The sequence below is a fragment of the Gossypium raimondii genome, chromosome 1, assembly GCF_025698545.1.
Source record: "Gossypium raimondii isolate GPD5lz chromosome 1, ASM2569854v1, whole genome shotgun sequence".
In the NCBI taxonomy this organism is placed as follows: Eukaryota; Viridiplantae; Streptophyta; class Magnoliopsida; order Malvales; family Malvaceae; genus Gossypium; species Gossypium raimondii.
The window spans coordinates 27904872-27922229 of record NC_068565.1 but is presented as its reverse complement, the minus strand read 5'-3'; the positions used below and the strand labels follow the sequence as shown (position 1 = coordinate 27922229).

The window sequence follows — 17358 nt, the reverse complement described above, 5'->3', positions numbered from 1 at the left end:
TACTGGCAAGAAATAGGTTAATTTAGTAAGCTGATCTACAATCACCCTGACTGCGCTCGTTTTAGTAGGACTGAGAGGAAGACTGGAAATTAAATCCATGGTGATCTTGTTTCACTTCCACTTAGGAATTTTTAGAGGATACAACTACCCTGAGGGGCTTAATGTTTTGCCTTTATTTGCTGGCATGTCAGACAACTTGAGACATACTCTGATATCTCTTTCTTCATTCTAGGCCACCAATACAAATTTCTTAAATCACAATACATCTTAAAGCTTCCTAGATGAAGCAATAAAGGCCCTTGGTGAGCCTCATTTAACAATTCTTGCCTCAAATCGCTTCCTGCTGGCATATACATTCTTCCCATAAATCGAAGTTCACCATCTTTTCCCAGATTGAAGTTCGTTGCTTCATTAGACGCCACTCGCCTCTTGTACTCATCACACTTCGCATTCTTTAATTGTTCTTCCAAAATCTTGGAGAGAAAGATTGGTCTAATAGTCAATTCTGCAAGAAGTGATCCATTATCTGCCAAGCAAACATTCAATCGAAGAGATGCCAAAGCTATCGTAGTTTTCCTATTTAAAGCATTCTCTACTACGTTAGCTTTTCCAAGATGGTACACGATTTCCAGGTCGTAGTCTTTTAGTAACTCCATCCAATGTCATTGGTGTATATTTAAATTCTTCTGCGTCATCAGGTACTTTAAGCATAAATTGGAATGAACAATCAAACATTGTTTGAAGAATTTACCTTGACTTAAGCATGGATTTCTTGCTCCATATTGCAAATTCTTTGATCGTGAAACTTGGTGAATCCCATGGTAGTTTAGACCACCTTGGAAGTTGAATGTGTTGGTATCCTTCCACAAGTCAAAAGGAAGTCGTTCCATTATTTTAGGAACCTCCCCCTTTCGCCTTTGTAACATGTAAAATAAACTCTACAATAATATTTTTTGTGTTTATATATTCATAAAATTATTAATATTTTACAAATAATATGTTTCACAAACAAGGTCACAACTTGTAGTTGGACTCTGGGAAGACAAGGGAAGCAGCATTTCATTAGGTGCTACTTGTCCAAAGATAGTCTTATGTTTTGTTTCAGTTACCATGAATTTTTGTTAAAAAAAGACAAAAAGAGCTTGGAAAATATAATGAAAACTAGAACAAATAAACGGTCCACACGTGTCAAGACCAGCTGTGTGTGTGAGAATAAGCGCGCTATGAGGGCACTCACGTGTGGCAAGGTATAATTTATATACGCATGAAGGGAATGCTGTCTATAAAATAGAAGTAGTAGTCGTCAAGAAAGAAAACTTTTAAGCCTCTTTTGCTTTGCAACCTTGCCTTGTTTTCACCATTGATGTGTGTATAATTTGGGAAGAAAAGAGAATAAGATAAAAAGGGATATTCTTGCATTACTTTAGCCACCCTTTGTTTTCAATTTTCTAAGAATAAGAAGTATAAAGAAAGAAATAAGCTTGTGATATAGTTCATGGAGATGGAGAATGAAACACAGCAGTCCAAATTTAGGAGGATTTGTGTGTTCTGTGGAAGTAGCCAAGGCAAGAAGAGTAGCTATCAGGATGCTGCTATAGAGCTTGGAAGAGAATTGGTAGTTTGCAAAAAGCGCTGGTTTTCCCCCTCTGTAACTTGTGGTCTTTTACAGCAAATGAAACTTGTTTTGATTTTGTTTGTATTTGGAAACATGTTTTTTAACTAATATGGAGGAGATGGGCTCTGCAAGAATATTTCGAAAGTTGCTTAAAGTTTTAAACCTCGTTTCATGTAGTGTCTGTAACTTGTTTGTGGGTTGGTTTATGGTATCTGCCATTTTCAAAGTCCCACAAGTTCTTATCCCTCTCTCTCTTTCATTTTCTTAATGCATATCCAAGAGGAAGAAAAGAAGGGCACCATTCTTCTCTGGAACCCCATCACGTCGAGTTATTCAAAGTTTGGAACTTTTAGTGTACAAACAAGTACGAGTGTGTTGAATGAACAAAAAAAAAAAAACCACCATTCTTTTCAATCTTGTTGTAGGTAGTCTTATGAATGTACTCTGAAGAAACATCACTTTTTTCAAATGAGTTCATTGAAGATAACATGCTTGAACTTTGAATCGTAGTCTCATTCCTTTCTTTAACATTCTTCCTTTTAGTACTCAAAAAAGTCTCTCATTTTAAGACTTGTTTCTATCCTTTTGCAGGTTTCAAGGAACATTGATTTGGTCTATGGAGGAGGTAGCATAGGTTTGATGGGTCTGGTTTCACAAGCTGTTCGTGATGGTGGTCGCCATGTCATTGGGTAATGTCTAATTTTTCCCATTTTCTAAGACAATATTCCAACATGCTTTAAGAAGCAAATTCATTGAAGTAGCGTTGTTTTCTTACAGATAATTTGTCTTCCTCATTGCATAACTGTTCTTAGTTTTGGGTTCCATTACAACTGACTTTTTGTCATGTTACTGTCTCTCTTTCACCGCAGAGTTATTCCCAAGACGCTCATGCCTCGAGAGGTATGTCTGCTACAGGCTACAGCCAGTGAACAATAAAAGTCCTCGAACTTTTCTTATTTAAATTGAAAAGGAAACAAGAATGGCCTACAAGTTTTTCATAATCTTTTAACTATCCATGGTATTAGTTTTTATTGTTCATTTCTTTTTAACTACACTTTTTTTTTTCTTTCTTTTCAAATATTGTTTTCTGTCTTTGCTTTTGCTTCTTCTGGTTTCCTCTCTGTTCTACCACTTTGATTAGTCAAACTTTTCTCTATTCTATTCTACTACTAATTTTATAATATTTCCTGTTTGGTTTTCTACATATTTTCTGGTTATTAGAAGAAGATTTGATACTTGATAAGCCTAAGCCACAATATTACTGGCATGGTTGCAACTTGCCACTTTACCTTTTCCATTTTCTGCAATGGGATCATAATATAATATCGGTTTTTTCCTTGTTGGCCTTTTTTGGGAATTTTTTTCTTCTTTTTTCTTTGTTCAAAAACACGTATTGGATAGGGACAATGCTCAGTCAGTGAAGTCCTTTACAATAAGTCCACTATTCCTGCGCCTCTCATCATTGCTTCACTGCACAATACTCCGAATTTCTCTCTCTCTCTCTCTCTCTCTCTCTCTCTCTCTCTCTCCAGATTTCAATATTCTTATTTGTTTTCTATGGAACTTTGCAGTTAACTGGTGAAACAGTAGGGGAAGTGAAGGCTGTTGCAGATATGCATCAAAGGAAGGCAGAGATGGCTAAGCATTCAGATGCTTTCATGGCCTTACCAGGTTAGTATCAACCAGTTTACACCAATATATCAAAGGCAAAATCAATAAAACCTGAAGCTATCTGGTGCTTTTTACTTCAATTTTAGCATGCAAATTGATCATCATGTTTTGGTACACTCGGGGACTTGCTTATTTGGTGTAAACACACATGGCTGTTATAGTTTGATATTATTAGCTATCTTTGGAATTTGCTATTTGCTGTGAAAGCAACTATTTGATGCTAGAAATTATCATAACTTTTGAGTCTTCACTTACCACACAGACACCAAGGCCATGATTACAGATTAACCCTTCAAACCCTAGTTCTTGACCTATCAATGTCTTACACTGAAAATTAGACCTGCTGAACAACTTTTTCCTTGGTTAGTATGCCTTTATCTTTTCCTCCTCTGATGTATTCCCAAAGTCTCTGGTGTTACAGTTCTCTGCCCCTTACCATATTTAAAGAGTGTAAGGACATCCTTAAAACTTTCACTAAAAAGTGTTTGCCAACTAGCACCTGCATGTAAAAGGGGATCTTAATAACCTCTTTCAAAGGCTACTTGTTACGAGATCAAAGGCCCGACAAATGCGTTCCAAACTAAATGGGACCATCCAGGAGTTTGTTAGCAAGACCTTAGATGCGTACACAAAAGAAAGGGAAAATCAAGATTTCAAATATTGGGAATCTTGGTCCAAGACACCAAATCTTGCAGCCAAAGCGCATTGGATCTCCGTTACGAGCATCAACGATTCAATTTCGGTAGGAGATGGATCACAAGCCCAAATTCTTGAGGGCAAGGCCCAATAAGAAGATTCAAGCCCAATCAAGAAATCCACCCATACTTAGTTGAAAATCGGCCAAATTGTCAAAGTGGCCCAAGTTGTAAAGTTTTATTTTATTTATTTATTTATTTATTTTACTTAGTTTAAATTTTATATTCAGTCCAAGAGTCCCAAATAAAAGACCCTTGGCGAATTTCCATATTAAAATAATTAGGAGTTTTTTTAGTTTTAGTTTTAGTGTTCTAATTAAATTAGGAAAACATTTGAAAGGCCTATTTATATGGCTTGGCCACCACCCTACATTACATTACAATTACATTGAAAATTTCAGATTTGATTTGAGTGAAAATTCTCTTTGAGTTCTCCAAGAATTTTCTCTTGAGTTTTCTTTAGAAGTTGTTTTAACAATCTTTTGATTGTGGGAGCCATCTTCAACCTTCTTCTTGCCATTGATATTCTTTGGAGGAGATTAGAGCCGTTTGAAGGAGTTGTGAGATCTTTCGGGATTTCAAGGCTTCTTAGGACTTATCTTTTAATTTCTTCTTGTCAATTCTTTCTTTATTTCGCTTGTCTTTGAATCTTTATCTAATTTATTTTCTGTTTTTATTGTGTTTTCGCCTTTTTCTATCTTAAGGAATCATTCAAAAAATCCCCAATTTCTAGGGTTCTTCCATACTCTTTTGGGTGAAATCAGTTGTCGAAATTTGGGAAAACTATCTTAGTGTTCAATTGGGCAGAATCGCAATCTCCTCTAGGGTTTCAAGATTCCTTATTAACACTTATTTCTATTCTCAATTTGATTATTTACTGTTTTGGGGATTTTATTTCAGATCTGAAAATTCAAAAATCTAATCTTTTAATTTTCTGTTTCGTTTCAGATCTAATTGTTTAGGGTTTTCGTAGGAGTTTCTCGTGACTTGGCAACTTAATCTTGGTCCGCGTGCAACCCCGTATCACTACTCCTTTTAGCAAACTTTGGATACTATTTGTTTATGTTGCTCCAGCTATTTATGTCCGCATTATTTCAAATATAAAAAATAAAACCCTCTAAATATACCAAAAAAAATACTTGGGAAAAGTTTAATCATATAGCATATACTCTTATCTAATACTAACACCTGAATTCGAGTAAAGTTAAAAGTTGATTCCAAATTAAAAAGGGGGAGAGAGGAAGATATGCTGCAAGGGGAAGTCAGTCATTTTATTCTTAAGAGGATTTGTCCTTTGCGTGTTACTTGCCAAAAGAAAATGAAAAATCGAAAGGATAAAAAAAAACTTATAAGGTGATGATAATGTAAAATGAGAGCCATTATGATATGAATGAGTAGGCACAGAGCTTTTTGCCTCATAAAGATTGGAAGAACAATAAATGCCTTGTTTTGGGAATGTGGAGAAAAAGCTAGGGTAAATGATAATCAAAGAAACCTCCTTGTTGTGCATGCCATAAATGATAAAGAACCATGGCCATCATCAAATGACAGGCAGTTGATAATCCTCATAATGGCTAGAGTTCATCTCAGTTACCTTTCATAATATTGAAGTTAATAATTAAATCTAACCTTAAATCCAGTAGTTTTAATATTATTATGTCGCCTTTTTCTTTTCCTTTATTGAATTTGATTGGATAAATAGAATCATAGATGTCATAGCTTTTGAATGCCCTTGTGTTATTCCTGTCTTTGAATCATGTTTGGCACCAACAAATGTTGTTCTGTACAGTGACATGATCGTTTTCTACTATCAAAGGCATCAGTGGTTAGGTCTTATATTCAACTGATTCTTTATTTTTCCTGAAGTACCATCTAAATACATGGAAATCTTGGAAAATAGTGAACTTAGTCGCTCAAACATACACCCATATTCAACACTTACGCACAAACCTAATTAACATAAACACCATATAGGTTCTCCCCTTTTGGCAGTCACATGATTTGGTTGCAAAAGTATAAACGATGCATAAAACTCATTTGAAATACATGCAGGTGGTTATGGAACTCTTGAAGAACTGCTTGAAGTGATTGCTTGGGCTCAGCTTGGAATACATGATAAACCAGTATGTCCCTTTTTTTTTTTCTTTTCCTTGTATATGTTGATGATCCCTCATAAACTGATAATCATCCATGAACTTGAAATTCAATAATTCAAAATTTTCCACTATCTTTTAAGGTTGGGTTGCTGAATGTTGATGGATACTATAACTCGCTGCTTTCTTTCATTGATAAAGCTGTGGAAGAGGGATTTATTAGTCCCAGTGCACGCCAAATCATTGTATCTGCACCCACAGCTAAAAAGTTGGTAAAGAAATTGGAGGTATAAATTAAAGAAACTTTATAAGGAGCCATAGTTGATTGTATCATGTGAAAAAGTGTATATTTGGTGTATTATTTGATGATGGAAGTGTTTTTACAATTAATGGCTTGTTTTTTCATGTATGCTTAATATTGCAGGTGTTGACACCATTTTTTGGATGAAAAACGGGGTTGACTTGAATTTTGAAAACGAAAATGGGAGTCACCACCAATCTTTTTTTTTATGAGGTGTGATTGGATCACCTCGAAAACGGTTTGATTTTATTAAAACAACAAGTTTGGTCCACGAAATTCAGAAAAACGGGTTCGGGAGTCGATTACGCACGAGGAAGGATTAGCACCCTCGATACGCCCAAAATTGGTACCTAGTTGATTACTTAATGTCTTAGTGTCGAAGAGTGAAAACTTTGAAGAATTTAAAAATACGATCCTTGTATTAAAAAGTTGAAAATTTTCAGGAAAAGGGCATGTTTCACGTTATTCGAGAAAGATAATCATATCCAGTAAGTTAGGACACAATGTCTCGAATTCCCGATACGCGAATGAAAATGCTTGTTCAAAAGACATTTAACTATCTTGGATAAAAAAGGGATCACGACCAGTAAGTTAAGACACAATCCTTTTTTAATTCTCGATATCGTTTAAAACTTCAGTTTGAAAAGATTCGTGTAATAAAGTTTAAAAAATATTCAATTGTTTAAATCAAATGAAGAAATCGCAACCCAATACGTTAGGGCACAATTTATCAAAATATTAAACATTGAATATTATATTTATTTCGAAAAATCCTCGTTTCGAGAAAACAACATGTCACATACAATGCGTTAGGACACAATATATTGAATTCTCGATAACGAACTTTTTATCATTTTTAAAAGAGTAATCTCGATTATTTTGATTCAACAAAGAAAATCGAAACCCAATACGTTAGGGCTCGATTCTCTCGAAGATCCAAAATACCGAATATTACTTATATTTAAAATTTTTCATTTTTTTTGACAAACCCAAGTGAAAATGGATGTAAAACAATGATAAAGATGATAATGTAAGTAACATAAAAACAAAGGCTATAAAATAAATAAAAAGACAAAATAATATAATACACCATGGCAAACATGCAAACAATAATATTAAAGCCTTCATTCTAAATAATATGAATACAAATAAAGAAATAAACAAAAAGAAATAAATAAGATAATGTAAATGTAAAAAGGATACATATATATGAATACATTTTAAAATTATTGTAAATAAACATGTAAGCAAGCAAATGCATACACATATGCGTATATATATTATAAAAGATGTATAAAAGTATGTTTTATATACATGTATTTATAAAATGCATATAGATATATATAGATAGTTTTAAGCTATAAAGTATACAAATATGTACATTTATGAATTATAAAATATATAAAAATATGAGTTTGTATGTATATGTAAATTATATGGAAATATATACCTAAATAAAAAAACATATAAGTATGTGTATGTATTCATGAAAATAAAAAATAAAAAATATGTAAATAAGTATATATAAAAATTATATAAAAAGTAACAAATATATATATATGTAAAAATACGTATATATATATATATATAAAAGTAATAATAATAATAATAATAATAATAATATGAAATTTGTTAGGAAAATAAACAAAATAGCAAAAGGATTAGATTAAACATTAAAACAAGATTCGGGGGTTCAAAACGCAAATAAACAAAAAGGGCGGGACTGCTCTGAACGTGCACAAAACATGGAGGGACCAGAAAAGCAAATTGCCCTTCCTTTAAAACGACGTAGTTCGGGTTAGGGTTAAATTGAAAACACAAAAAAATTTCAAGGCAAAATTCGAAAGATTAAAAGAACCTAATTTTAAAAGCATTAAAAAGCGAAAGGGCTAAACGTGAAATTAGCCCTTCCATCAAAAACACGCGGATCCCCTTTGGGTAGGCGGGTCGGGTCATGGGTCAGGAGCTAAACGGCGTCGTTTTGGAGCCTGTTAACCCTAGCTCGAAACGGCGCCGTTTTGCACCCTTATTTAAATTAAATTTTTTTCAAATAACTCATTAGCAGCCATTCTTTAAAAAAAACTCAAAACCATTCATTTTTTTTCTCTCAAGCATCCGGCCAGAGCCCAGAAACCGGCGAACAGGGCCACCTCGTCGCCGCCGGTGGCGAAAATTTAAAAGGTATTTTATTTTATTTTTTGCTTTTTTCTTTGTTTATACGTTGTTTAAAAATAAAAGAAAAATATAAATATAAAAAAAACGATTGCAAACGAAAGAAAGAAAAATAAAGAAAAAGTAGAGATTATACCGAAGAAGGGTTTTTCGAATCTGTTTTTTTTTTGCTTTTATTTCTTCAAATCGTGAAAGAGAGAACCCTCTATTTTACAAACATAAAGATCGCCCCCCTTTACAATCTATTTTTCATCGGTTTTATACCAAAAAAAATAAAAAACAAAAACCCCCTATTGCTTGTTGTTGTGGTTTTTCTTTATTGTTTGCAGGTGGAGCAGGTGGCGATGGGACAGTGCGGCGCAAGTGGGGTGAGTCGGTGGTGGCAGTTGTGGCGGCAATGTCAGAAGGCCCTAGGTGCGGCGCACCTAGGGTTAGGGTTTCTTTTTTTCTGATTTGTGTTTTGGGTAATGGGTTTTGTAATTGGGCTTGGGTAGGTTTTAAATTTTTGGGCTTGTTATTTGGTGAGGCCCAGGTAAATTTTTGGGCTTGACGTTCCCAGTGGGGGGCAATCAGATTAAGTGTTTCTTTGGATATGCTAGCCGAGCAAGAAGGCGGTGTAGCACGTCAGTGATAAAGCCTTAATAAGCTTTTGTGTGATGATAACCTAAGCATTAAGGAATCATTTTCATGACATTTTGCATTCATTCAAATGTCATTCATACACATCTAATTAGGAGCATTTGATTCATTCAGATCATGTCATCCTAATCACTAAGCACAAATAGGTTCATAAAATAGAACATACAGGTCATGTTCCCCAGAGAACAGATCAATGAAGTTGCAGATCTTGCCTTCTAGTATTAACAGCGAAGCAGGTCGAAGACACAAACCTTGCCTCTCTCGATTGTGATGGAGCTGGTTGAAGACAAAAGATCTTGCCTTCCTGTATTGACAGCGAAGCAGGTCGAAGACACAAACCTTGCCTCTCTCGGTTGTGATGGAGCTGGTTGAAGACAAAAGATCTTGCCTTCCTGCATTGACAGCGAAGCAGGCCGAAGACATAAACCTTGCCTCTCTCAATTGTGATGGAGCTGGTTGAAAACAAAAGATCTTGCATTTCTGCATCGACAGCGAAGCAGGTCGAAGACACAAACCTTGCCTCTCTCGGTTGTGATGGAGCTGGTTGAAGACAAAAGATCTTGCCTTCCTGCATTGACAGCGAAGTAGGTTGAAGACAGAAACCTTGCCTCTCTCGGTTGTGATGGAGCTGGTTGAAGACAAAAGATCTTGCCTTCCTGCATTGACAGTGAAGCAGGTCGATGGAGCTGGTTAAAGCAACAGATCTTGCCTTCCTGCATTAACATCGAAGCAGATCAAAAACAAAGCCTTGCCTCTATCGGTTGCAGTAGAGCTGGTTAAGGATAGCAGATCTTGCCTTCCTGTATTGACGGCGAAGCAGATCGAAGAAACCAGTTTTGCCTTCCTGTAATAACAGCGGAGAAAACTAAAGATAAAAGATCATGCCTTCCTACGTTGACAGCGAAGCAGATCGAAGACACAAACCTTGCCTCTCTCGGTTGTAGTGGAGCTGGTTGAAGATCGTGTCAGATCTTACCTCCCTGAGATTACAGCGGAGCAGATTGAAGTTAGTAATCCTATCTCCCTGAGATTACAGTGGAGTGGATTAAAATGAAGGATCTTATCTCTCTGAAGCTACAGCAGAGTAGATCGTGTCAGGTTTTATTTCCCTGAGATTACAGTGGAACAGACCGAAGAATTTTAGATCTTATCTCCCTGAGATTACAGCGGAGCAGATTGAAGCTAGTAATCCTATCTCCCTGAGATTATAGTGGAGCGGATTAAAATAAAGGATCTTATCTCTCTGAAGTTACAGTAGAGTAGATCGTGTTAGATCTTATCTCCCTGAGATTACAGCGGAGCAGATTGAAGTTAGTAATCCTATCTCCCTGAGATTACAGTGGAGTGAATTAAAATAAATGATCTTATCTCTCTGAAGTTACAGTAGAGAAGATCGTATCAGGTCTTATCTCCCTGAGATTACAGCGGAGCAGATTGAAGCTAGTAATCCTATCTCCCTGAGATTACAGTGGAGCGGATTAAAACAAAGGATCTTATCTCTCTGAAGTTACAGTAGAGTAGATCACATCAGATTGAAGCCAGAGATCTTATCTCCCTGAGATTACAGTGGAATAGATTGAAGCTAGTAATCCTATCCCCCTGAAGTTGCAACAGAGTGGATTGAAGCTACAAGACGCATCTTTCTAAAGAGCAGTGAAGTGGATCGAAGCAACAAAGCATAGTGGACTGGAATGAAGCTACTTAAAGGAGAGAAGCACCAGAACAAGTCAAGAATCAGTGAGGCCGGGCAAAATGGGTCTTTCTTAGTCTTTGCTCTGTTATCGTTACACGACAACGAGCAAAGAGGGGCAGCTGTACAGACCCATTTTGACCTAACCCATTTCAGCCCAATCTACCCAAAACCCAATTACAACCGGGGGCCCAGAATAAAAGACTAAGCCCAAATAACCCCAAACCCAACAAGGAGTCAAACTAGGGTTTCAGCTTTTCTGAAACCCTAGTGCCGCCGCCGTCACATCATTGCAAGTGGCACTCCTGCCACCGCCACGCTCTGACCAGCGCCGCATCTCTGCCCACCTGCTCCAACTGCCCTGTAAAATGAAAAGACAACACAACAAAGCAGACAAACAACAAAAAAAGAAACAAGTTGAAAAGTAATGGGGAGGGCCTTGTATTTTTCGGCTATAAAGCCATTTTTGAACAGATTGTAAGGGGGAAAACCGATCTGGTCTTTTAAAAAAAAGATCTCTTTTGTAACTCTTTGCGAGATTTGAAGAAAAAAGAAATAAAAAAGGTTGTTTTTTTTTCTTTTCAGTTTATTTTATTTTATTTTTATTTTATTTCGAAACAAAAAAAAATAAAAGAGGAAGCTCTTTTTTTTACCTTTTTGGTCGTCCCCGGAGCGCTCAGAAGGCCGAGGAGACGATTCAGTGAAAAAAGGGGAGACTTTTGGTCTCCCTGCCGCAGTGCACGGCGGCGCCGACGACCGGCGGCCGGTGGCCTGACCTCTGACCGACGTCTGGAAAAGGGAGAGAGACTTGAGAGAAGTTTTTTTGTTTTTTTTCTGAAGAAGAAGGGAATAATGAAAATTTTGAAAAAAAATTAGTTTAAATAGGCTTCCAAAACGATGTCATTTTGGGCAGCCTTTTCAGGCACCAAAACGGCGCCGTTTTGACATGGATCGAACTGACCCGACCCGAACCGCCTAGGATCCGCGTGTTTCTGGATAAAAGGGGTTATTTGCGCTCCTGATCCTTCTGCTTTTGAGGCTGTTTACGATTGGGTCCTATTTTATTTTTATTTTTCAATTTTGCCACAAAATTTCATTTTTCTCTCTATTTGGTCCTCAATGAAGTTGTACGTTTTAGAGGAGAAGGGAAATTTTCCCTTCCAGTCCCTCTATTTTATTCGCGCATTCAAATCATTCCTTCCCTTTTATTTTGTTTTCGATTTCGCCCCAAATGTTGTTATTATTATTATTTTAGTCATTTTCTATTTTTATTAGACCAATTAAGTTAGCACTATTATTATTATTGTATTATTATAATATATATACAAATACATTTTATAATATATACTTATATTTTTTTATTATAAATACATATTTTTATGTTTCACTTTTTTACATACATATACGTACATATATATATATCTATATATTTTAATTCATATACATATATACCTATCTTTATATTTTATATATTTCATAACTTTATATATACATGTATATACATACTTACATTGTTTTATAATATATATTCTCATATCTATTTTGTCTATATGTAATATATATATACACACGTTTTTTATTCATATATATACATACTTATGTTTTCGTATTTTATAATTTATATACATATATATTTATAAAGTTATGCATATTTGTATTTATATATACATATCCCTATGTATTTTAATTTATAATTTACATACATATATACATACATGTTTTGAATTTAAATGTACATACTTATATGTTTTATACTCTATGATTCTTATACATACATATATATATATATACGTGTAGACATACATATTTTCATTATATATTTATATACCTACATATTTTTTTATCTTAAAATTTTTAAATTCATACCTACATTTTCATATATTTTATAATTTTATTCATTTTTCTCATTTATTTGTTTTATTTACATGTCCATTATTATTATCTTTTTATGCTTTAGTTTTATTTGTTTATTTCTTATTATTTTGCATGTTGTCGATTTATCCTTTTTATTTATCGTATTTTACTATTGTTGTTCGTATTACTTATGCTCACATTATTGCATTCATTAACATTTTGTTATGCATATTAATATCCTTAAAAAATATATTTCAAAATAAGGCAATGTTTTGCGTTTGGAAATTCGAGAAAACATGCCCTAAGGTACTGGGTTTCGATTTCTCGTTCGACCAAATGACTTAATATCCTTTTCAAAAATTTTCAAAATAAGGCAATATTTTGCGTTTGGAAATTCGAGGAACGTGCCCTAAGGTACTGGGTTTCGATTTCTAGTTCGACCAAATAGCTAAATATCCTTTTAAAAACTTTTCAAAAATAAGGCAATGTTTTGCGTTTGGAGAACGTGCCCTAAGGTACTGGGTTTGGATTTCTCGTTCCACCAAATGACTTATTATCCTTTTCAAAAATTTTCAAAATAAGGCAATATTTTGCGTTTGGAAATTCGAGGAACGTGCCCTAAGGTACTAGGTTTCGATTTCTCGTTCGACCAAATAGCCAAATATCCTTTTAAAAACTTTTCAAAAATAAGGCAATGTTTTGCGTTTGGAAATTCGAGAAACATGCCCTAAGGTGCTGGGTTTCGATTTCACGTTTAGCCAAATTGCTAAATATCCTCTTGACTTTTAATCCATGCCATTCGAATTTTTTTTTAAGGATCGTATTTTGAATTTTTTTAAAGTTTTCAGCTTTTCGACACTAAGACATTAAATAATCAACTAGGTCCCAATTTTGGGCGTATCGAGGGTGCTAATCCTTCCTCGTGCGTAACCGACTCCCGAACCCGTTTTTCTAAATTTCGTGGACCAAACTTGTTGTTTTAATAAAATCAAATCATTTTATTAAAAACAATCACTTTTCGAGGTGATCCGATCACACCTCATCAAAAAGGATCGGTGGCGACTCCCCTTTTCGTTTTCATTTTCCAAAACCCAAGTCGACCCCGTTTTCAATCCAAAAAATGGTGTCAACAGCAGGAATATGTCCCCTGCCATGAAAGTGTTGCTTCAAATTTGAGTTGGGAGATGGAGCAATTTGGCTACTCTAAAACATATGATTTATCAAAGTAGTGCTTGGAGGTGCATTAAGGAGAAGGTATATATGCAATATAGAAGGCTCTTGGAAAACAAAGACTTGAAATTTCCTTCAATGGAGGAATTCCCTTCTTGTTCTTCATTTCATTTTTTTTTTTTGTAAATTACTGCCATTGACATCAATGTATGAAGCTTAAAAACCTTCTCTTTTACTGAAAAACTGATTCTCTTGTTAAATTGTAAGTACAAAAATGCTTATCAACGGTGTTATTTTATATGGTATGAACCAACCATTTTTATCAATATCATTCTTCAAAATCTTCCTTTTGGAGATTGATAATATAAAATCTCATCAATCAATTAAGCGAGTGGATCAAATTAACTTAAATTTAAATGTTTCAAATTTGGGTAGATGATTTTATTAGAATTTTTTATAGTATCATAATAAATTTTAATCATTTCAAGTTATTTATTCTCATCAATTTTGAGTTCAAATAAAATTAAATTATATTTAAATTTTGATTAATCAAATACAAATTTTAAATTCCAATTCAAATACAAATTAATAGATCTATTTCACATGAAAATATATCATAATTTTAAATTTTAAAATCTTAGAAAATTACATCTTTGAAACCAAATTTTTTGTAAGAAAAATGGAAAGTAATTTGACTTATGTCGAACTTTTTAGCAAAATCTACTCTCATTTTATATTGTTTGTTGTTTGACTGACATGACGTTGATGACTTTTATACTAGTCTCCTATATAATGTGATCAGAGACCAATGATGATCCAACACAGAAGGATCAATTAAAGCTAAAGGGTCGTACCATGTACTCAATCATTGTTGGTGTCTTTTTTGTTTCGCTGCAAAGGTTGAGGTAGGCTAGCTAGGGACGCATCTGACATGATTAAACCAACTGACGAGCAATAACGGAAGGAACTAGACGATTTAATAGAAGACAAGATAACAGAGGCCACTTTGGTTTCTCTGGTTCTGCTCGATGACATGGGTGTAACGTGAGGGTTTTTTTAATTTGAATATTATAATTTTTAAATTAATTATTTAATTAGGCTTTTCTAAATTATTTTTAAAGTAAGACTTTTCAGTTTACATTCACTGGAAACTTATGAAAATAAAAATTAGTGGGTTTTAATTTTTGCAAAATCTGTCATTTTGTAACGACTCGAAAGTCAATGATGTTGAAAATAATGGTTTCGTAATCTCATTTTCTAATGATTAAGTTTATAAATATTATTAATTAATATTTACGAGTTAATTATAGTGTCATATTAAATTTTGGTCTGACGAATTTGTTAATTGAGTAGTTAGTTAAGGTGTAAGTGTTTTGACCCTAAAGTCAGCAATGTTAGAAAATAAGGTATCGAGACATCGTTTCCGTAAACTAGGTCCATAAATATTTTTATTAATATTTACGGAGTTATATAATAGGTGAATTAAAATTTGGATAGATAATTTTATCAAAAGTGTGATTAATTAAAGTGTAGGGATTAAATTGTAAAGACGATGAAAGTTTAATTTCTAGGAATTTATAATAAATAGTAATTGACTAAGGCCTAAAATAGAAATTATACCACTATTCATTTGAGTCGACGGTAGTGATAGTAGGTGGCTGTTTTACCTGTATAATGCAAATATAAAAAATTAAATATTGAAATAGTATGTAAATAATATTATTTACTAAAATGGTATGTTTGAAACGAATAACAAGGGGTGGAGGGACAGAGATGGGCGGCACCTGTAATTTTTCTGACATACTCATTGAATCATTATTACAACATAATGTGCGTTCAAAAAAAATATTTTTTAAGGGTGGAGGGGGAGAGATGGGCGGCACCAGTCTAGTGCAAAAATACGGTTTCACTGGTGGAGGATGAGAGAGATGCGGCACCAGACTGAAATGTGATAACCTAAAATATTCAGGGGCCTAATATGTAAATTTGTCATTTTAATTGACTGCTAAAAAAAACTTTTAGGGTGCGATCCCAAACTTCAAAAAGGTTAAATTGTTTTATAAACCCTTCTTATTTTCTATTTTCTTTTATTCTCTATCAACACAAAAAATAGAGAGGCATATTGCCAATTACCTCAAAAAGCTTTTTCTACCAAAAAGTATTTTAAAAAAAATTTGATTCCAACTGAAAATAAATTTTATTTATTTTTCAAAAAATAATTTGTTTTTTTCAAATAATTTGTTTTGTTTAAATTATTTTATTCCACTGTTCAAATAATTTTTTTAAAAAATTATTATATGAAATATCGGATGGTCTAAATTTAGCAACACTCTTCCCCCAGGATCTATTTTGGGAAAAAAGATAATATGCAACTTTGAGCTATCAATTATATCCTTTATGGAAATGGCAAACCGACTCGGAGAATTTCTGACACAAGTATTTAACTAGTTCAGACTTGTATAGTGTTGAGTTGGGACCAAGACAACAAAAGTTCTTCCACCAAAGAGGTTTGTGCTTCCTTTGTTGAAGTAAGGACAACTAGTCTGATTTGAGATTTCCTAAAAATCGGCTTAGTGAACTATCATATTTTTTATATCAGAAAAAGAAATGATCTGTCAGGTTCAGAATTGATTTCTGATAATCGGTCAGATTGTACCAATAAAAATCCGTTTTATTCCATTTATTCCAACGCAATGATTCAACAATTGTTTAGCCAAAATCACGGAACTATTCATATGCTCTTGAACAGAAATAAGGAATCCCAATCTTTGATAATTTTGTCATCATCTAATTGTTTTCGTATGGGCCCATTCAACGATGTAAATTATCACAATGTGATAGAACAATCAATTAAAAAATATCCTCTAATTCCAAGTAAGAATTTATTATTTTATTTTATCCCAACAATTATTTGAACAAAAAAAAATCATTTTTCATAAAATAAATAAAATATATTTCCAGCTGGAATTGGATTTTTTTATAAAAATACTTTTTGGTAGAAAAACTTTTTGAGCTAATTGGTAATAAACCTCTCTATTTTTTGTGTTGGAAGAGAATAAAACAAAATAGTAAATAAGAAGGGCTCACAAAGTAATTTAACCTTTTTAAAGTTTGGTGCCGCCACACTCTCAGGCGACACCTTAAAAGTTTCTTTTTAGTAGTCAATTAAAATGAAAAATTTACATATTAGGTCCCTGAATATTTTAGGTAATCACATTTTAATTTGATGCCGCCTCTCTCTCATCCTCCACAAGTCAAATTGTATTTTTGCACCAGAAAAGACTAGTGCAATCTCTCTCCCTCCACCCTTAAAAAACAATTTTTTTAAACACACATCATTTTGTAATAATGATTCAATAAGTGTGTCAAAAAAATCATGGGTTCCGCCCATCTCTTTCCCTCCACCCCTTGTTACTGCTTCAAACATACCATTTTGATAAATAATGGTATTGACATAC

The 17358-nt window shown here is 33.8% G+C and overlaps 1 protein-coding gene across 4 annotated transcripts; it reads left to right on the top strand.

Moving 5' to 3' along the window:
• Nucleotides 1-1311: 1311 nt before the first annotated feature.
• LOC105785512 (cytokinin riboside 5'-monophosphate phosphoribohydrolase LOG3) lies at nucleotides 1312-14072 on the top strand. Of its 4 annotated transcripts, none has more exons than XM_052633062.1 (7): nucleotides 1312-1615; nucleotides 2207-2304; nucleotides 2485-2515; nucleotides 3187-3286; nucleotides 6034-6104; nucleotides 6276-6361; nucleotides 13867-13989. In XM_052633062.1, the coding sequence occupies exons 1-6, from the start codon at nucleotides 1496-1498 to the stop codon at nucleotides 6348-6350; spliced, it is 495 nt and encodes a 164-aa protein (XP_052489022.1). In that variant the 5' UTR covers nucleotides 1312-1495; the 3' UTR covers nucleotides 6351-6361; nucleotides 13867-13989. The 4 variants fall into 4 exon arrangements, with proteins under 4 accessions (XP_052489022.1, XP_052489020.1, XP_012467062.1 ...); XM_012611608.2 differs by having other exon boundaries at nucleotides 1316-1615; nucleotides 6218-6361; nucleotides 13867-14072; XM_052633058.1 differs by lacking the exon at nucleotides 13867-13989 and adding an exon at nucleotides 6499-6832 and having other exon boundaries at nucleotides 1318-1615; nucleotides 6218-6361.
• Nucleotides 14073-17358: the final 3286 nt, after the last annotated feature.